This window comes from Strigops habroptila, chromosome 6 (assembly GCF_004027225.2).
Source record: "Strigops habroptila isolate Jane chromosome 6, bStrHab1.2.pri, whole genome shotgun sequence".
Taxonomy (NCBI): Eukaryota; Metazoa; Chordata; class Aves; order Psittaciformes; family Psittacidae; genus Strigops; species Strigops habroptila.
Window position 1 is genome coordinate 14,021,502 of NC_044282.2, and position 20,479 is coordinate 14,041,980.

General features: G+C 43.8%; 2 protein-coding genes across 5 annotated transcripts in view; one reads left to right on the plus strand and one right to left on the minus strand.

Moving 5' to 3' along the window:
- Window positions 1-773: 773 nt before the first annotated feature.
- Window positions 774-3,203, minus strand: LOC115609737 (translation initiation factor IF-2-like). The gene is made up of 4 exons (XM_030490347.1): window positions 3,117-3,203; window positions 2,584-2,803; window positions 1,533-2,014; window positions 774-1,116 (listed from the first exon to the last, which is right to left on the minus strand). The coding sequence occupies exons 1-4, from the start codon at window positions 3,201-3,203 to the stop codon at window positions 919-921; spliced, it is 987 nt and encodes a 328-aa protein (XP_030346207.1). The 3' UTR covers window positions 774-918.
- Window positions 1,943-20,479, plus strand: part of FYN (FYN proto-oncogene, Src family tyrosine kinase) — a 141,660-nt gene continuing 123,123 nt past the window's right edge. For 2 of the 4 annotated variants that reach the window (XM_030489457.1, XM_030489456.1), the window contains exon 1: window positions 1,947-2,356. The gene's annotated coding sequence lies outside the window, so the exon portion shown is untranslated. Of the gene's footprint in view, window positions 2,357-20,479 lie in introns of all 4 variants that reach the window. The other 2 variants (XM_030489454.1, XM_030489455.1) reach the window with 2 other exon arrangements.

The window sequence follows — 20,479 nt, forward strand, 5'->3', positions numbered from 1 at the left end:
GCACTCCCCAGCCAAAACACCTCCTGAAAACACAGTGGGAAATACTGTCAGCCTCTTAAAATACTGTAGGCAAGCTCAGATCCTTTTTTTCCTCACTACTCTGTAATTATTATTATAATATGCTGTACATGACAGGCTATAACTGGTAAAATACACACAGCCAAAACAAATGGAAGCATCGCTGAGTTAGCAACGTAGACAGGGAGGAAGTGTAAGAGAGGATATAAAATGGTGAAGCCGATTAGTGACCTATTAGCCTGTAATTAGTGTACTGGTTTGAGTGAAGAATTTGAACATGACATTTGATCATCCTTCTGAAACGTAGTCTGTACCTTCTATATGGTAAAATAAACTCTTTCTAAAAATAAACTCTTCTCAGTATAAAGACTAGCAGGGAAACTAAAAATGAGATATCTAGGAGCCTGAAAATTTTGTTTGTTTATACATCTATAATAAGGTTTTAAATGAAAGTGACACGGGTGACATTCTCTTTTGAAATTCCCAATCTCTTCAAATCCTTTATATGAATTAGTGGAACAAACTCTGTAGGGTCCTGAAATGTAATGATCAGGAGTCACCTACATACAACGTACATGGTCCCCTAGACAGAGAACTGAAGCATTTTTTGTTGTAAACACACAGCTGTAGACATCCTGATAGGAAACAAGGTTACATCCGAACCTGTAAGACCATAATTTCATCAGGAAATCAAATCATCAAGATGAAATAATTCTCTGGTTAAATACTGGCAGCCAAAAATTAAATCCAGGGAGGAGAGAGAAATGTAAACCTTATTTATTGAAAACTTGTATTAGCTCTCTTTGCTATTTCAACTTTATTAAGTTTTTCTCCCTCTGCATCTGCATTTTACATGTCTCTCCTGTTCTTCTTGTAGCCTAAACTGTGATTTCTTCAGCGCTAAGGCAGAAAAGCTTTCCAGGAGATGAGTGATGGTGAGATGTGCCAATCCGCCAAGACGGGAGCATCCGAGGTCATGGGCAGGGTAGTGCTGGAGACGGGACCTGAAGCCGGAGTGTGCGGTGCTGCCAGTGGGCGTTGGAGGTGGACGCAAGCACCTTGAGAAACGCTGGGAGGAGTTACGGCATTGCTGAGGACCTGAAGGGAACAAAGTGTACAGAGACCTTTCCAATGACTTGCCCGTGGAGCAAGTTACACGGCGGCTGGAGGACAGCAAAGCCTGCACGTCGTTGGGTACACTGCAAGACAGGAGCCCCAGCAGAGGTGGCCAGTTTTGCTGTGGGGACAGCAGGTACCCCCCTGGAAGATGGCCATGGCAGGGCTGCCACTCCTCCCGATATGGCCAGCTGAAACACTCAGTGATCAAACGTGAAAACTGGAATAAAACCATAACTCTGGAGAAGCTCTGTGTATTTCACTACCACAATTGCCTTAGAACCCACTATTGCCGATTTCAAGAATTAGGGATAAAAAATCATAATAGTAAAACAAGACGCCGTCTTTCACAAAGAGGCATAATCTGCTTAAGGTTGTTCTCCCATTCATCGGCATACCGAGACGCTCAGCTCCCGCTCCCGCCTCCCCGCGGCACCCCGGCGGGGGACATGCAGCGGGGTGCCGAGCAACGGGAACCGCTCCGGCGGTGGCAGCGGCCGGCCGCGACCCCTGCCATGGGCTGGCCACCCTTCCTCTTCCTCCTCCTCCTTCCACCTCGCTCCTCTTCCCGGACAGCCCGGGCAGCCTGCGGCAGGGCCCCGCCGGGCTCCCGCGGGCCGCCCGGAGCAGCTGCCACTGACCGGAGGCGGCGGCCGGGCGCTGCCCTCTCCGCCACCGCTGCCAGCGGGCGCTGAGGGGCCGCCTCGCCCGCCCCGCCTCCCCCGCCGCCCACCAATCAGAGAGGCGATGTCTGCCTGCCGCGCCGCGCCATAGGCCAGCGGAGCTGCCAGTCTGGGGCCACCTCCGCGGAGGGGCGCGGCGGGCGGGGGGAGGCGGCTGCCGGCTCCGTGCGGGCGAGCGGGGCCGGGCGGCGGCGGCGCTGCGGTTGCGCCATCTGTCAGGAGCCCCGGTGGGAGGGAGCGCCCGAGCCGCGCTCACCCGGGCGAAGCGGAGGGGAAGCGAGGCGGCGGCGGCAGCACCGCGGAGAGCCCCTGAGAGCTCATCCCTTCCCAGGCTGCGGCTCTGCCGCCGCACGAAGCCGGCGGCTCCGCGCCCGGCCGGGGCTCGGCGCAGCGCGTCTGCCCGCGGGGAGAGGCAGCAGCGCCCCTCGCTGCGGGCGGGCGGGCGGGCGGGGGCAGCCGGCGGAGGAGCGGAGCGAAGGAGGATGTGAGTGCGGCGGCGCCGCCCCGGCCCCGCGCTGCGCCGAGCCGAGCTGCCTCAGGTAACGGAGGGGCCGGAGCCCGGCGCGGCGCCGCCGCCCGGGGGGAGCAGAGGCGGGGGGATGGAGGGATGATGGATGGAGGGATGGATGGATGGATGGGTGGATAGATGGATGGATGGATGGATGGATGCTGCGGCGCGTTCGTTTCCTTTGTGCGCCCGGGCAGTGATGGGGTGCGGGGGCTCTTGGGGAAGGGAGGCGGCCGCGCTGCTGCGGGCATCCCCCACGCACACACACCCCGAAGCCCCGCCAGGAGCGGCCGGCCGCGGCCTGCAGCGCAGGGAGGACCGGGGGCAGCGGCGGGGACCGCGGTGCGGGACCGGGGCGGGCGGGCGCTGCACCCCTGCGTGCCCGGGGATCGCCCGTGTCCGTGTCCCCCACCCCCAGGCCCGCCGGCCGGGGAGAGGGGAGGGGACGCAGCACAGGGCTGTATTTGTTGTCGCCGAACTGCGAAAAAGGGGAGGGGGGCGATAAATAAAAAGACCTTCTCTCCTTCTGAAATAAATCGTATAGGATTTGCTCGTCTGTGACAAAGGCCTCTTTCAGGGAAGAAAGAAGGGACACACAAAATGCCCAAGGGTGGTAGGATGTGAAAAGAGGCTTGTTTCTTGTCCTTCCCCTAGAGCCTCTCTGTTCCTCCCCAGATGAGGCCGCTGAGCTGGTGCCAGTTCCTTTCCAGCCACATTTAGATTAGTGAGAGATACCAAACACCACACCATGGGTGCCAGCATTTTGCTGTGTCTGCAGAGCTATAGTGTACGTGTCGCCCGACCTCCTTAATAACGCTCAGTTTGGTCTCTGCTTCCTCGGGAACTCGCCTTATTTCTGCCCTGTGCGGATTTTGCATGTCTGTGAGCGCTGGGAAAGAGCCGGGGGCCACTTTGTGAAAACAAGACCATGATATCTTGGTCCGTTCAGCGGTGACGGGGAGGGCAGGGGTGGGTCGGTGCTGGAGGAGAAGGTTTAGGCTGAGTGGAAAGCAATCCTCTGCAGTTGTTCATCAATCACTCTGATATGCTCTGATTCCTAAAATGCTAAATAACAAGTGGGAACGGACCAGGCTTTTGAAATGCATGCACAGGACTGGGAACGCCTTTTGAGACCTTGTCATTTTCCTCCTTGTATACAACCTCCTTAACTCCCACATCCTTCCTTCCACCATCCCTGCAGCTGTAACACTTTCCAGCATCTCCCCTCACCCTCCTCCGACCCATTTTTCTTTCTATTTTGTTTTTTTTGTTCTTCCTTGGTATCTTTTTAAGTAGTGCTTTGTGGCCGAAGCTTAGAACAATTGCAGGTGAAGATCTGTTTGTTTATGTGCTGGTGAAGGAAGTGTTTTCAGTACGGTTGACTTGTCTGATCTCCCATGAGGAGGAACAGTAAGCTAAAGGGACACTGTCAACTTGAAATCTGGAGAATGTGCATGATGAATGGAGAGCTGTGTCCAATATTACACCCACCATTGAGCTCCCTGCTGGAGATCTGTGGTTTTTATAAGCCTGTCTTCTGACTGTGTGGGTTTGTCATGCAGTGAAGGAGTAAAAACACACTTCAAATAAAGTTCTGTTAAGTGAACAAAGGAGGCCAGAAGAAAAATACCAGAAGGGAGGGAAGGCAGCATCTCCAACTTCTCAGTTACATCCATTACAGCCACTGCTTGGCCCAGTTGGAAACTGGAAGGGAAAGGAATTCATTTTTACACTTTGACGTTTACTTAGTAAAGCCGAAAGGTTGTTACCTTCCCCCCAGAGATACCAGAGTTTTCAGCACCTTGATGTATATGCCCAGAAAACTGGTATTGCTTGATGAGTATCAGCAGTTCGGTGCCTTTTCACAATTTTTTGAGAATAATTTTAAGAAGGGAAACTCTTGGAAAAAACAATGGGGTCCTTCCTGAGCCTTTTTTACCCCACAAAGCTGTGATTTTAATGAAAAAGAGACAGGAAGATTGTCTGATTCTGTATTTTGTTGGTAGTAGGCTTCAGATTTCTCTTAGTTTGTCAAAATGTTCACGTGCTTCCTAGAGGGTGCCTCTAAGCCTTCTGCTTCTCTACCTCTAACAAATTACTGTCTTATCTACATGGCTCATCTTTGGCAAAAATCAGAATTTGCAATATGAGGTTGACTGATGGTAGGCCACTGGCTGTGATGTTTTGCAGTTTATGCTTCGGGCATGTTGTTTCAGAAATTCTGTGTTGCCCGCTGGTGGAAGATGTAGTGACATGAAATACCAGTTAAGTATAAAACCCTGAACAGGCTTCTCTGGAAATTGTTTTGATGTTGAATAAATGCATGTCTTCAGTGAGGGATAAACAACTTTGGTGTATGGGCATGGCAGTCAGCGTAAGGCAAGAGTGAAGAAGCTGGTGCCACGAAGTTGCTTATTAAGCATTTTCATTTTAAGTATCTTTAAAGTGAGGACCCATTGACGAATTTCTGTTTCATTTGAGTAAGGTAAAGCATTGCTGAGGAACTAGGGTTTTTTGAGATACTATACTAGATTTCACAATATGTTTATGTGAAATGCCTGAATAGTGTCATTCAAAGTGCACGAGTGGAGTCTAATACTGACCTCTGAGGCCACTGGCCCTATGGCTTAGTTTAATTAAGCTGAATATACTGATCTGGACATGGCATGGTCTGCACTGGATTTACAGTGTAATAAAATTATGACTGGACAAGTGAAAACTGCCCAGTGCCTTTGTGATAATTTAACACTGTAATATGGTACCTCTATAGTATCATATATTTAGTTGTGTTTAAGGAAAGCTTTAGAGCTCTTGGCCACTTTATGCCTGATTACTTTTATTTAACCAGCATCTTCACTTTTACCGTCTTGCTTCATTATAGTGCTTTTACTTCAGGAGAGAAAGAGTTGTACACATGTGTTTTTCCCCTTCCTCCTTCTCTCTGGGGCATGCATTAATATTTGATTCAAACTCGTTCTGTAAAGTTCTGCTTAATTCAGTTTGGGCGCTACTTTGAATGTATAATAATGGCGTTTGTTTGTGTCATGGACAGTGCTTTGTAATTTGCTTTATGAGCAGGTCTGCTGCTGGCAGTGTGTATTGTCAAAGTGACCTTTCTTTTAGAGGGAGGAAACCAATAACTCCTGTCCCTTCCCCACCCTGCAGCTCCCACAGAATTGTCTTCACAAGTAATTTTGACCCATTACTCCAAAACTTGGACCAACAAATGTAGCTCATCCAAGCAGTCTCATTGAAATCCAGCAATTAAGACCTCCTTTGGTGTCAAAAACCCTACAGATCTGTGTCATGCAAGTCTGTGATTTACTTGGGGTGAAGCCCACAGAACGGTATGCATGTTTTTAGGATGAAGCATTCTGAGGCCTTGCTACCAGGGTGGTTATGACCCCTGTGGATCTCACCCTCCTCAGTAAGGGACAGGACGTAGCTGCTGGCTGTGTGGTGCTGAACACATTGTGCACCTCAGAGCCACACTCCCAGCGGTCCATGTGCCAAGGAAAGTGCTGCCAGGACCACCCGATGCAAAGGGCCTCAGAGGTGAAACGCCAATGCTGCACCTGCCTGCCTGCTGGGTATTTCACCTGGTACCACAGTGGCTTGCTCTTAGAGAGCAAAGGCCCTAACCCGCTTTTGACAGGATAATAATGATAATAAATTTTAAAAAAAACAACCAAAAAACAAAACAAAAAAAAAATCCATCAAGCTTTGTATTTGTATTTCAATAGGTGACAAGTGTGCAGGTGTAAAAGAATTAGGATTTTAGCGTTTGCATCTCCCATGGGTTTTGCTCTTAGTGCTTGATTTCTAGACTGAGAAATGACAGGTCCAGATGAAACGCGAAAGGTTTAAGTTGTTTTGGTAGATTCAAGAAGTGTGTGGACCTCATTAGTACTGTACTGTGTGGCAGTCTCACTTCTTAACATGCTACAGCGTTGGTTTGGTTTCAGGCTGGTAAGATGCCTCTCAGTTTGAGAGTGGTCAAGTAAAACCTGTCTGCAGGAAATGTCCTTGAGCCCTGAAACTAGAAACAGGCCTGACCTAGTGGGAGTTTGCAGCCAAGGAGAAGTGTCCCGTTGTTCTCCTTTACACTGGCCGCAGGAAAACAATGACATTTTGAAAAGGATTTTTGGAATTTGCCTTCACTTGGAATGGTAACAAAACTGAACCATATCAGCACTTCTACTGGGGTAACTGAAAAATAAAATTACTTCAAGCCAATCAAAACATGCTGCCTCATGTTGCTTCTGACTGTTTTGAGTGGTAACTTGTGATGAAAGCAAGGATTTCAACTCAAAATATGGGCACCCATTCGGAACAAAATAGAACCTTTGACATCTTGACTTTTTACTGAAATATAAAATCAGCAGCAGTTTTACAGAGCTTTTAGATATGGACAGAATTTTCTCGCAGAAGATGACTGTCAGATTTTTCCTGACCAGCTCTACTCCTCGTATACCATGAATTTGAATAAACGTTTTTCATCTGAGAAAGCCATCAAAAGCTAGCCTGGCAATATCAACTGATTGGAGTTAGATGGCCTTAGTGGAATTGCTTTTCCAATAGGGGAGAGGACAGCAAATGAATTTTAAACTTGCTGTCCTTCCTAAAATGCAGCTCCATTTCTTTCATCAAAGGCACTTCGATTCAAATGGATCTACTCATGTTGTTCGTGACAAGGTGATAGGAGGTTACCCTACATTTTCCAGCTCAGCTCCTGATTCAGGGAATTCTTGCACCTCTGAAAGTTGCTTGTTCAACACTATAATTTTCTAGAGTATCTGTGAGTAATAAGTCCTACTTGAGTAAACCAGTAACCTAAATTTTTAGAGCAAGTTAGTTGATGTTCTTCACATGAAGACATGGTTTTTTATGCTGAACTATACAAGACAGTTGTGATGTGAGAGTGTTTTGATGGGAACAGGGAAGGTCATCCCTCTACGCTTATTTATTTTATATTGCTGGGGGTTTTAGGAGGCAGCAACAACTGGATGGCTTTTCTAGCCTAGGGAAATTCTTTGTCCCATCTTGCTTTAGATACCCCGTGGCTACAACTAGAAACGAGTGATGTTGAAAAGTGGCTATTGAGTGATGTGCTGAGTGCTTTGAAGTACGAAGCAGCCCAGCCAGAGCTCCTCAAAGGAGCCAGAGCTACTTTTAATAGTATCAGATCCTGTGCTGTGAAAGCAGTTACTGGGCTGCCCCCAAAAGTCATGGCCCCATGGTCAGGGACACTATCAGCAGCCAGCCCTGAACAAAGGCTCTGCCTTGCATAGTATGCTTTGTTTCACAGCTCTTGGGGTGGCCTGGGAAGGAGCTTCCTCACGTGCTTGATGCTGCCTTGCAACACCTCTGGGAGCTCTAAAAGACAGATAAACATCTAAAGCCTTAAGAGTTGTAACGATTTATTTTAACCTGGAATTGAGACCTTATGTTTCAGGCAAAATGTACCATCAGTGCTGAAACTTCCAGAAGCACTGAAAAAAGTTTTATTTTATTCACCAAAGCTATGTCCCTTGCAGTGGTGAATTAGCAAAGTGTTCTGAAGCTGAAAGTGATGGTAGTGGCACCAGTACAACTTATGAAGAAGCAAAGAAATACCTGGGGTGGAAGGACTTTGAACAGACCAAGAGAAGAGCTAGCTGAAGCAGGCAGAGGAAGCTGCTTGTGTGTGTGAGGACATTTGCTTCAATAAAAGTGTTTGGCACCACTTAAACTTGCAAATAACTCTTGTTTTAGCAATTTTTGGAGGAGGAAACCTCAAATGATTGGCTTGACTTGGTTGAAGTATCTTCTCAGTTTGAAATTGTCCTTTTCCTCTTGGCTCCAGTTTTCCCATGTTAACAGATTTGACCAAAATAGTTCTCTTTTTGGTATGGTCCAAGATGAAAATATTATTGCCAGATAATTTTTATCTTGTCATATCCTATTTAACTATACAGAGAAGTTAAATAGGGTATGAGAATAAAGATTAATATTAAATACCCTTTCAGGTTTTTTTTTAAGAAAAGCTTTTCTGTTCCATGGAAGTTCTCTAGTGACTGTATCTGACGGTTCCTAGTGCCCCTTTTCTTTAAATTTCTATTATTTTACTTGTTGTTTTTTTCTGTGGGGTTTTGCTTTGGTTTTTTCTTTTTTTCTTTTCTTTTTTTTTTGAGCAAATAAACTTTAGCATGCATTTGAAGGCTTTTTATTGTATTAATAAAGACTTTCCAACCTCCCTTGTTTTTAGAACAACCTGTGTGTGAAAGAGCACTTTGCATAACATTGATCTTTGACTTGCAGCTGTACCACTTACAAAAGAGGCAGCTCTGAAGGTTTTCCTGGCATGACTTAGGAATATCGTGCAGTTCCTATCTTGGCTTCTGATATCAGTGTACAGATAATTGTTGATTATTTTTTTTTTTAATCCCTTCCCTCCCTCCCCCCCTCCCAAATATGTTGTTTTCTTCCCTTTGTGCCTGACCTTTAAACTGTAGAATTGCTTTGGGGATTATAATTGAAGTTGATGCTCTCGCCCAAAAATAATTGGGAAGACTTGTTTCTGCTTAGTCCAGAAGTACTCCAAGCCGGAAGCCGCAACAGCATGCTCTATTGCAGCATCGTGCTGGGAGATGAAAGCCTTGGGCACCTAGCCGAAGCTGAGATTAGTAGTGACGTTGGTGAATGACCTTGTGTCGGCTCTGGGCCATCAGTGAGGTGCACAGTAATAGTGTTCATGGACCTTTTCTTTCTCTTTTTAGCCCTTATGAACTTCACAATTTTGTTAACAAGGGTTGTAGCTATCTCTGTATCAGCCAAAATCCTGCAATCCTGGGGGCTGTGTTAACTTTCAAGAAATAATGAAAAGTATCACTTCTCCACAGAATTACTTTTCCTTCTTCTGTGACAACTTAATGCCATTCCTGGTCATTTCTTATGATTTAGCATAAGACCAGCTGATACCCCTGTTTGGGAGATGGTGATGGTTGCGTCCTACAGCCAGCTGCTTTTACCCCCGGGGGAGGAGAGCAGGTGTAAGAGAAAGCAGCTCTCAAATCATTAAAAGAAAGAATATTTGTTCCTGGGACTGGCTTTTTCTTTGTGAGCAGCCTCTAACTAGGAAGCAGAGATATATTTTTTCCAGGAAAAAAAAAACCAAGCATCTCTAAGACTCGTAATGAAAACCCCTATTGTTTGACTGGGCAACTAGACTGTTTCTTGTCTTAAACTATATGTAAATGCTCAGTGTTTATTTTTAGTGGTGCAGTTAATGGTGGAGGATTTTTTATAGTGAGGTTAATGACCTCTTGCACTTTCAGACGTTTCTGTGGACAGGTCCTCTTGCATGTTGTCACTGCATGCTAATAATGCTTGAAAACAGGCAACTGAATAAAAAGATTACAGAGGGGAAGCGCACATCCAGTGAGATTTTTGTCTGCAGACCAGCAAAAATGCCAGTTCTGTTGCCTGTCTGCCTTCCTGGAAAGTACCTGAAAACTCCTAAATTTCCTTCTGGGATTTGGCTGTGAGATAGCCAATAGATTATGAAATTTCTGATCATTATCACTCTCGGCAGCATTTGATTTGGTGATTTCAGCAAGAGACATTCCAGGTCCATTTCCAAATTCATTGATATTGTTGTGCTGTTTTCACTCTTTGAGAAGCAATAAAATTATTTAAAGCTAATTTTTTGAAAAGCACAGTATCTGAGGTCATTCGTAGTTTTCATTAAAAACCTCTAGCTGAATGTGCAGGCCCTTTGTTCCAAATATTAAATTATTCAGGTGTCTGAATGGTGAGTGATCTTATATTCATAACACCTCATGCGCTGGACTACTGGCGAGAAATAGCAACTGGATTTTTATTTTTATTGTTTATTTTATTTTCTATTTTATTCAGAAAGACTGAGGCAAACTGCCTTTAAAAGAAAAAAAAGTCAAACGTGTTTAATTAAACCCATTTTATTAGCTGAAATCACTGCTGAAAGAATTTGTAAGTCCATCAGCATAGAGTTGGCATAAAGTCAGTGTACAGAAGCTGGCAAACTGGAGAGCCAGATCTAACTCTCAGTGTTAACAGGCTGTATGCTCTCAACATCATGTTAGTTTCTATTTCTTTTGACCACCTCTCTAGGAGTTTCCCTTTTGTAGGAAATGTAACAAACCCAAAAGTTTGGCTGAGAAAAAAGCTGCTAAATAATGTAACCTTGTGGAAACATCCCTTACATCTGAAGGTCAAAAATGAGCTTTTATGTATTGAGGGAGGTAGAAGACAAGCATTGACTGTCTTTCTTGCTTAGGGCAGCATTACCGGACATGCTTAAAAAATGCAGAACTCCTTGTCCTAATGTTCAAGTGGGCCTGCCAAAAAAGGAACAAATAGGGTTGTGGACAAAGTGCGCAGGGAAGGCCGTGTCCCTTTTCTTCCTTCTCCTCAGTCACTGCAGGCAGGACGGGGAGAGTATTGGTTTGCATTACTTAATGACTTGACATTCAGAACAATTTGCTGCCAGTCCTGTAAAAGGTTAAAAAACTTTCATTTATATGCTTTTGTTAAAAAATGTGGGCTTCCTCTGGCATCGGTGTGATTCAGTGACTTCTTTAAGGGTAAGGTAACCTTGTCTCTGCTCTTGCTGTGTTTTCAGCAAGTCTTAATTTGAACTGTTATAAAGTTACGTTGTTTGGGTTTTTGTTTCCTCCCCGTGCAAAAGAGTTAATTTTGTTTTATGAAGCTGACTGTATAGCTGTAGGTGTTAAACGAGTCAGCCAGATTTTGCTTTTATAGTGAACTCCTCCACGATTTGCCACGTAAGTTTGTGTCTTACAAAAGACAGTTTTCATCCTTTTAGAGCTAATGTGACACAGTGGGACTGTGCCAAGAATAATTTGGACCTGAATGTGATCACGGGTCCCAAAAAGCATTGCCTTGGGTTTACTTCCTTGAGTAGAACAGCCCTCAGACTTGGGACATGTCCGCATGGCACTATGTGGAGGTGAACAGAAGAGCTTGTGTGTGAGAGTCAGGATAGCTCCAGCAGCCCAGGAGGAACGTCATGCTAATGTGCCTGCACCGCTTCCAAGACCACCATGATGTGTTCACAGCTGCTGTGAGTGTATCTGTGCAAGAATATGGGGTGCTGTAGAGGCTGTACTTTACCTTTTGACACAAAAAAGAGACATGAGAGCAATGACCTGAAAGAGTGGATTAACTAGGTGAATGTTTTGTTGTTTGTTTGTTTGTTTGTTCTTTACATTATCTGCCCCACTGAAGAAAGATGATTATGTTCTTCAGGAGCTCCGATAACAACTACCCACAAGCTTTAAAATGATATGGTGTTGCAATTGCATGCAGCGTTTATTTTCAATCTTTTCTTAAAGGAGGATGTGGTCACCATTCAAATTGTATCACCATGTGAGTGGGAGAGTACTTCTTGATGAGCAAGATGTTTTCAAAGTAAAGTAAACTGATTTAGAGGGCTTGCTGTCTCAAATTTCATTTCAAAGGGTTAATACATTTCCATGTGCCACTGGACTATTTTAATACTCTCTTCCAAAAGTGAAATATCACAGATCTTAAGAGAATGCAAGTATGAGCAACTCTGCAAGGGAAGTAAGATCTGTGTTTGCCAATAATGTAGTCACCCCAAACTGCGATAATAAGAATTTCTTCTGCAGTCAGCAATATGTTGCCACTATGATGTATAATTTCTGAGAAAACATCTTGAAAATGGCAGTCAAACCATGTGATGTAGATTTACTTCATGACTGTTGGTATGGGAACTTGCTGAACCTGTGTATATGGTGACAAGTATGTAGCTTCAGACTCTTTCACGTCATGGTTTAGATCAAGGGGAGAGGGGGAATCCTTAGTTTTCTTTGAAGGAATAATCACTTACATTTTTTTGCCTTTTTTTTTCTTCCCCCAATCATATTTTTTTTTCTGTATCTAAGCTCTCTCTAAATCTAACAGACTTCTAAAAGTACTTTTTGATAATTCTTCTATTAAACTACTTTTTAATAGTCCTTTGAACTTTGCTGAGTTCTTCTTCCTTTTAAAATTTAAACAGGAGAATCTAGGTTTGAAGGGACCTCTGGAAATCATCTCCCTGCACAGAATAGGGCTAACCTCAAAGCTGGGTCTAACTTCAAAGCCAGGGCCCCGTCCAGTTGGCTTTTGAGTATCTCCCAGGATGGATTGAACAAACCCATCTCTCTTGATCTTTCCTTCATAAATCAAGTGCTGCAGCATCTTGGTGGCCATCCGCTGGACTCACTCCAGTATGTCAATCTTTCTTTTCCCAGGACTCCCAAAACCAGACCAAGTAGTCCAGATGTGGTCTCACAAATGCTGCATAGAGAGGAATAATTACTTCCCTCCACCTGCCGGCTAATTAAATTGCTTATTTGGTGTCAGATTTTCAGTTGCTGTCAATTGTCTTCACTTCCCTCAAGCTGGAGGGGTGGAAACTCTCCCTTGCAGGGGAATACTTGTAGGCTTCTCTGTCACCTCAAAAGATCTGGAACAGAGATGGCCCTTTGCTTTAACTATCTGAAGCAGACGGCCAAACCAGGGTTTACATACACAAACCTGCAAAGGTTTCCATTTCCCGGTAGTGATTTTTTGCACCAGCCTTTCACGCTGCATACAGCAATATAACCTGAAGCAGTAAGATTGTATCACAGTGATTATTTTCGTAAAGAAAATGCATAGTAAACAGCGTGTGCAAAGAGATGCATTGTGTGTATTCTGTTTGTTTTCCTGGCAGTACTTTAGCTATTAGCTGAGTTACCCACGTTAAATTTAATGTTTGGTAGCAAATATGAGGATTGAAATAACAGGCATGCCACCCAGATGAACCTCACTGGAGCTGTGGGACAGTAACTTGTGCTTAACATTTTATACCCATGTATTTCTTTTTCATCAGATTTCTGAGACTCTGTCGTTGGTAGTTGTGCTATTGCAGGTGACTGAAGTACATGTGACTAGCTATAGTCTTTATATAGTCTTTATAGTGCTTTTAAAAGTTTTAATCTTTTTACACAATTTTATTTTTATTAATATCTTTTTCAAACACACACAAAATAAAAATTTTATGTTAATGGATTAAGTACTTAATATTTGCCTGAAAAAACCCAGAACAATTGGAATACAGGAGAAGCCCATAACCATCACCAAACCTGTGTATGTGGGACTTGTCCTGCAGTTGCTGCTGCTTCAAGGAACATGAGGCTTACATCACCTACCTCAAATGTTATCAATCCCCAGTGTGAAAGAGCAGCTGAAGACATAGGTCTTCTACATGCATATGCCTGCTTTCATATCTAAGACATTACTATTAAGCTTAGGGAATTCTGGCTCCCCAAAAGCTGTGGCGAGGTAAGTGTCTGGGGTGCTGTGTGGATACTGGCTACTGCTTGGTCAAATGGTGGTAAGGGAGGTGGCTGGGCTGAGTGGTTGCTGTTCCTCAAGGATCTCCTGGGTGTCTTGGTAAAACCAAAGAAGAAAGAAGCCTTAAAACCCCGATGGGTGTAAAAGGAAGCATTGGTAGAGAGGCTTGACCTGAGAAGTTGGACAAGGGAAGGGAATTGTCAGGCTTCTCCCACCCTCTTTAGTGTCTGACCCCACCAGCGAACTTCTTCAAAATCTCCCTTCTTACACTGGCAGTTGCCACCACTGTTTTCCTCCTGTGATTTTCCTTTGGGTATTTGTTCTGGCTCTGTGGCACTGACTGTAGCCACCAGAGGCTCTTTTAGAGGTCCTTCTTTCACCTGGTTTGTTACCACAGCCCTGCATACAGCAATCCTCTCTTCATGCTGCTTACCTCAGTCTTTGTTGCTCATCTTCCTTGCCTTGCCCACAAATCCTCTCATAAACAAATGAGCTGTTTATCCTTGAGCTAATGGGTGTTCACAATGCTCTGATCATAATGCTGCAGAACTGCTTATATTCACGGCGATTAAAAAATAGAAAGATGGATTATTTTTTGCCCTACCCCAAGAATTAGTTGTGCATTTTCACCCCATACAGTTGTCACCGCAGGTTGCGTTAATCTGGGCTCTGAAGTAAGAAGCTTCCCCTGGTACAGAAATGAATCTTGAGTTACACAGCTCATTCAGGCTACCCAGACATCATTGCGTAGCAGAAGGATGGTGTGCAAGAGCTATACCACAGTGGAGGATTACTACTAAACTGGTCCCTGTATTATGTGGAGAAATGTGGAGTTTTGCCTGTTGACAGTAATAAATGCGCCCCCCAGAGAGAGACCGTCAGCAGTCCTATTGGACTATTGGCTACTATAGGCAGTGCTGGAGAACAGCTCACACCATGGCCACTCAGGTGAGGTCGAACATCTTGGGAGGGTGCGAGCTTTTATTTATTTGCTATTATTTTAGTCAGAAGCAGGGGTCGCTTGGTGCTGTATATAAGCTCTCATGGGAGAGATGGCAAGAGTTGAAAGCACTTTGAATTTTTGTTCCAGTTTTGATTATGTTGTGTGAAAAGCTCACCAGCTTTCTGGTGTTTGGTAGCAGCTTGAGTAAAATAATTTCAGTGGGAAGATGAGGGGGATGCATATCAGCTCGTACTTAATATTTGTTTAAACAGATTATGCAAGATAACTTTGGTTATAGTTAGCAAACTAGAAAAGTTACAAAAGGTGTCCTTCTTCAAAGAGTGTAAAGTATATTATTTTGGTAGAAACTCTAGGAGATGAGGCAACAGCACTGAGCACAGGAAATCAGTACCTGCTCCAGACAATGCCAGTACCTTCAGTCTGCTGCATCCTGCCCCTGACTGCTCTTCTGAGTAAAATTTGAATGGTGGCAGGACTGGAAGCAAATGTTACCAACCCCAAATGTTTGAATACAGCAGTGGTTTCGGAGGGGAAGAAGGGGCTGGAGTTTGCTGAAGATGTTACATGGGTTCATTGGGCCACCAAGGTCCAACATAATCTAGTGGAAGCTGCCACTGAAGATCTCAAAGGTTGCTGTCATTTTCTTATGTAATAAATGTGTGTGTGCTTGTTAACACCTTCTAATTAAAACTAAGATATTAAAATCACGTTGGAGATCAGTTCCACCAATGTGACTCAGGTGTTTTTAACATATGCATTTTGATTGCCCTGCCTGGAAGACTAGTTGGTAGGGTTGATTTGTGGCTAATGTATGCTGTTTTGAAATTGCTGGTACATAGATGGGTGTAATCAAGAGGCTGATCCTAAAAATGTTCTCAATTTTCTTCTTCTGTTAATGTTGGCAGATGTTTCCAAGCAATGCACTGACTTCTTTGTATATTGTTTTTAATCTCTCTGGGAAAAAAAAGAAATAAAGAAGCAAAGGCTTCTATAAAAGGAGTGGTAAGAGCTGGGGCATTGCTCAGTATGAGGCACTTGAGGCCATCCCGATGTGCTGTTTGGGAGGAATAAGTAATTTAAAACCACTTTCTCTCCTCTGTTTTGCAACAGTTAAATCGTTAGCTGTGCTGCCCAAACAAACAAGCCCACCCATTCCCTTCCCCCAGCCAAATAACATACCCTCCTGAAGATGCAAATGCCTTCCAGGATAGCTGACCTTGAGCTGTTCAAGCACACCCACTGCCTGTGTGCGATACATGTATGAAACAAAAATGTCAGAAATGGGCCTTTTATGTTATACATGTGAGTCAGATTATTATTTTTTTTCCACCATCTCGTGACTTTATTCTCTGACAAGCTTGTGGTAGCTTACTGCTTGGAGAGCGGCTCCTTAGTTTTTGACACTAAGCACATCATGTATTGACTGCTGTTTTAAGGTGGTGCCTTATTCTCTGTTGTAGGAATTTCCAAATGCTAATCTTGTCAAGAATTACTTTTTAGCAACTTAAAACCAATTATCACATTTGCTAGAGGCAAAACAAGGGGTACAATGTGTTAAAAAAGAATGGGGACGGTTAGGGGTGATCTCAAATAACTTAGTCTCTAAACCTCAATTTTGCAAATTACCTTTGCTAGTGCATTTAAATCTGAGTATGTGCCACATGCTAGGACTAGAGGTTTAGTATATGCCATTGCCTGTATATGTAGACGCTGCTTTTAAACAGCTTTTCCTTTGGATTTTGGGGGTAGTGCGAGAATGTGTTAAAGAAGAAATCTGACCCCTTTTAGATTCAAGGGGAGAAAGACCTGGATAATAACTTTTACTAGTTAGTAGTGGCTGAGTCCTAAAAAAAACCCAGCATAAGCCTTCTTGGCAGTAGTTCTCGATATTTTTTTTCTTTTTTTCTTTACCTGATGTTCGCAAGAAACTGCTAACCTAATTTTGGCATTCCTATGAGAGCTCATTTCTGATGAGTTTCCAGAATTCCCAAAATAAATTTCAAGTTCCTTCTTGGCACCTGTGGGTTGGGTTTCTTTGCTTCAGTTTTTTAACACCATTTCATTTTTTCCCTCTTTACACACTTGCTTTCTTTAGAAAGAATATCAAATAAATGAAGCTTAATACTATGAAGTAGAATAAATTCTTCAGGTCTACACAATGAATACTTGAAGATTTATGCCACTTTTATGGCTTTCTGAAACTGTACCTGCGGTCTCCTGTCCCTCTTGCTGTAGTGTGAGAGACCACACAATACGGTTGACTATATATTGAAAAATTTAAAAAGTATTGAAGAATATAGTGTGTGGGGGGTTAATATAGAAAAGAAATAAATGGTAAAAGCATGGGTTATTTTGTATTCTGGATTTCTTGTAGGAATAAGCCTTACACAGTTTTTTCACTTGTCCCTCAAACTTGGAGCCTTTTGATCTCTCCATGTAAATTTGAAGACTGCTGTGAGTGATCTTCATGACCTATTTCTTTTCAGGAGAGGCAGGTGTGTGGGGGAGATGCTATGCTTTTAACCCTCCTGGAGGGACAGTCAAACTCAGTGCTTATGGATGTCAGACAACTAAGTGCTGCCAAACTAAGTGAGCACATCTGTTTTGCTCAACTAGGCGTAGCTCTTCTCTCATCTCTTTAGGGTGTCAGGAGATACGAAAGAAAAGGATAGGTGAAAGAGAAGGCTCAAGGATCCAAGCAACTAGAAAGTCAAGGAGGAGAACAAGAGGATGCATCAGTAGGAAACAAAGCTTCGTTGGCCTGGTGATTACAATTTTGTTTTTACATCAGTGACACGTACTTCTAGGAAGTTCAAAACTGTGGCCACTTCATACTTGAAGCAACTTTTTTTTTTTTTTTGTCCCCTTAAATGCAGAATCTTTGTCAATAGACTTATTTATCAGGCTTTTATAGAGCAGAAGTAACCCAAGCCACTTGAACTCACAATGCTCAATAGAGGATTTTAAAATCTGATAGCCAGTTTGCCTTCTAGGCATACCCAGCAATCTCCCAGACTTGCTCTACCAGCCAGTCACAGCATTTTAGTGACGTGACTTGACTGCATCTGCGTCTGAGTAGTGTTCCTCCTGAAGTCTGTCAGAAAAATATTTGACTTGTGTGTAACCAGAAATAATGCCTTACTATATTTAAATTCATGTGGGCAATACTCATAATATGCAAAACTGATTTTCAATCTCTTCTTCTTAGAACAGGGATTTTTAACATCCTAAGAGTGAAGTTTCTTTTGTATCTATCTCATTCATTCTCCAGTCCAGTAACTGTCTGCCTGGTCCCTTTAAGGTCTTGCCAGTCTGATATCAGTGACAATTATGGGAACTACTTGGTATAAGAAATTTGGGGCTAAAAAGAGGAGAAAGGGGAGAACACAGAACTTTTCATTCTCTTTCTAGGCTGAGGATTCTATCTTTGTGTTTTAATCTAGCCCATTCTTCTGAGAGTATCAGGCTCTCACCCTTCATATTTGTTCTGTGTCTTATGAACAGCAAAGGTACCAGTCAACATGCTGCTTTTTTCTGTGCTGCTATTGCCTCTATTGGAATTCTTCAAGATGAATGCATCCTCTAGAGAGAAAGAAGGAAGGAGGAGTGGGGGGAGAGGAAGAAACCTATTGCTAAATCTATTTTTGGGGGGCGAGAAACTTAGTGTTTCTTGGGAGTTCCTGTTAAACACCAGATGATTTGTCAGGGTTTTTTTTTTTTTTGTGGGTAAGCATCCTACATCAGTTTTCATTGAGCAGGGCTGGACAAATTGTGCCACTTTGGCTTAATTTGATATTTTCTTTTATTAAACTGATACAATGAAAGGGATTTATCTGCCAATGTGAGGGCTGTAATGGACATATTCAAGATTTGACAATGCTTTTTTTTTTAACGTGGTACTGCTCTGGGGCTTGCCCTTCTGCTGGAGGCTGTCGCCTTCATAGGCATGATGAAGTAGTGCTCTACTGTACAGAGCTCTGAGTTGGACCCTTGTAGTTTCACTGAGGCATGGTTTGTGTTGGTTTTACTCTTCCGGTTAATTACCCGAGTCTGTGAGAGAGCAGAAGGGATGTCTCTGCTCATTGCAGGCTGCCCAAGCCTGGGCAGTTTGCTCAGACTGGGGTGTTGGCCCTGCTCTTGGTGAAGAGGGTAAAGCGGGCTGTGGGTGTCTGTCTGTCTGTCCATACTGCTGTTGCTGGGTACCTGGGCTGACATTTCAGTGTAAAGGCATCCTGACAGCTGTAGGCTGGCTGAGCTTCAGGCACTTACAGTGTGGACATCTTCCCTCGCCACAGAGATGATGGCACCCTGAACTCCAGTAGGTTCAGCTGTGGCTACTCACAGCCAGCACAACCCCTTCTTTTCCTCCCAGTCATCTTCACCTAACTTTTGGAAGAAAAATATCATGTACATAGTAATTAGTTTTAATCTTCCTGGTTTGTATATTTGTGTTGGCTGCTAACGCATGTTCAGCCCAGAGAAGTTCTGGGTGCCCCATGCTCAAGGCCAGGTTGGATGGGGCTTGGAGCAACCTGATCTAGTGGAAGGTGTCCCTGCTCATGGCAGGGGGTTTGGAACTAGATGATCTTTAAGGTTGCTGCCAACCTAACCCATTCTATTATTCTATGTCCAGAACAGACCACTTCTCAGCTACTTCAGAGAGTTAGGAGCTTCCAGTTGAAATAGCTCTGCTGCTTTTTGACACTTGCTATACTCCTCATAAAAGAAAGTGAAGTGGTTGGAGATATGTAACTCCTAAAGTATTACCAGTACTTATATACTAATAACCTACTGCTTCTGTAAGGGACATTGTTTTTCCAAAGTACTGGTATAACAAAGATTAGTCTTTTATTGACAGCTCAGTTACAAACACGTGCCCAGAGCTTTCTGGCTGCTGTTAGAGCATGTAACATCAGCAATATTCAGTAATGGGTGCTAAGTTGGAGGACTGTCTGCCCATAATCTCTAACAAGTATCTCACTTGGGTTTTTGCAGTGTCTGTATCCAGTACTGCCACAACATGTATGTATTTAAATCAGCATTGACTCAGGATAGGTCTTAAACCACAAAGTGCGCAGGCATGTTGAAATAAGGGCGGGTGGGTGCGAGGTGAGATTTTATGCATCTGGCTTTTCTGAGAACAGCTTCGGAGAGTGGTACGAAGTTGTGCATCATAGAAATTTTGGATGAGGAGGGATCTTAAATCACTCCTGCCCTAACAGTACAAGTTATGACATGGTGAACACAGGTCATTAGTGAATCCCAGAGGGTTCAAGGAAAGAGCATCATCTCCAACATGCCCAACTGCTCTCTTCTACACTTCAGTCATTGGAGAGCTTCTAATATCCAGCTGACACTGGTTTTCATACAGAGCATCTCTATCATCTTCAGTGTACATGGAGAAACAGAAGACTGAAAGGGCACAGGTCCTGAAAGCCTGTTATTCCTGCCTGCGTTACTTATGTGAGTAAAATACACTGTCATTTTGTGCAAAAATTACCTGTTTGTAAAAGTCTTTTCCATCTTTCTAGGCTCCTCATGTACTCTTTTCCCATTCTCTCTCCTTTTTAATCAACTTGACCAATTTCTCTAGCCTCTCTGCATAGGCCATGGCAGGGAAAAGACTTTCAAGCAGGTTGACGAAGAAGTCAATTGATTCCAGAGCCTGTTTTGTCTGATCCGGAGGTAATTGAACTGAGGATTTGAGGACTTGGGCTCTTCTCTTCTGCTGGTAGCAACAACCCAAGAAATCTGTTGATGAACCGTTGTGTACGCCCCTGCACTCACTCTCGATTCTGGTTAGCA

What these genes read in the sequence shown, in the direction of transcription:
- LOC115609737 (XM_030490347.1), bottom strand. Translation starts at nt 3,203, where the DNA reads ATGCAAAATCCGCACAGGGCAGAAATAAGGCGAGTTCCCGAGGAAGCA. An exon ending in TTAAGGAGGTCGGGCGACAC is followed by an intron (nt 2,804 to 3,116) that starts GTACACTATAGC and finishes CCTTTTTCGCAG; the next exon opens with TTCGGCGACAACAAATACAG. An exon ending in GGGCTTCGGGGTGTGTGTGC is followed by an intron (nt 2,015 to 2,583) that starts GTGGGGGATGCC and finishes GCGCAACCGCAG; the next exon opens with CGCCGCCGCCGCCCGGCCCC.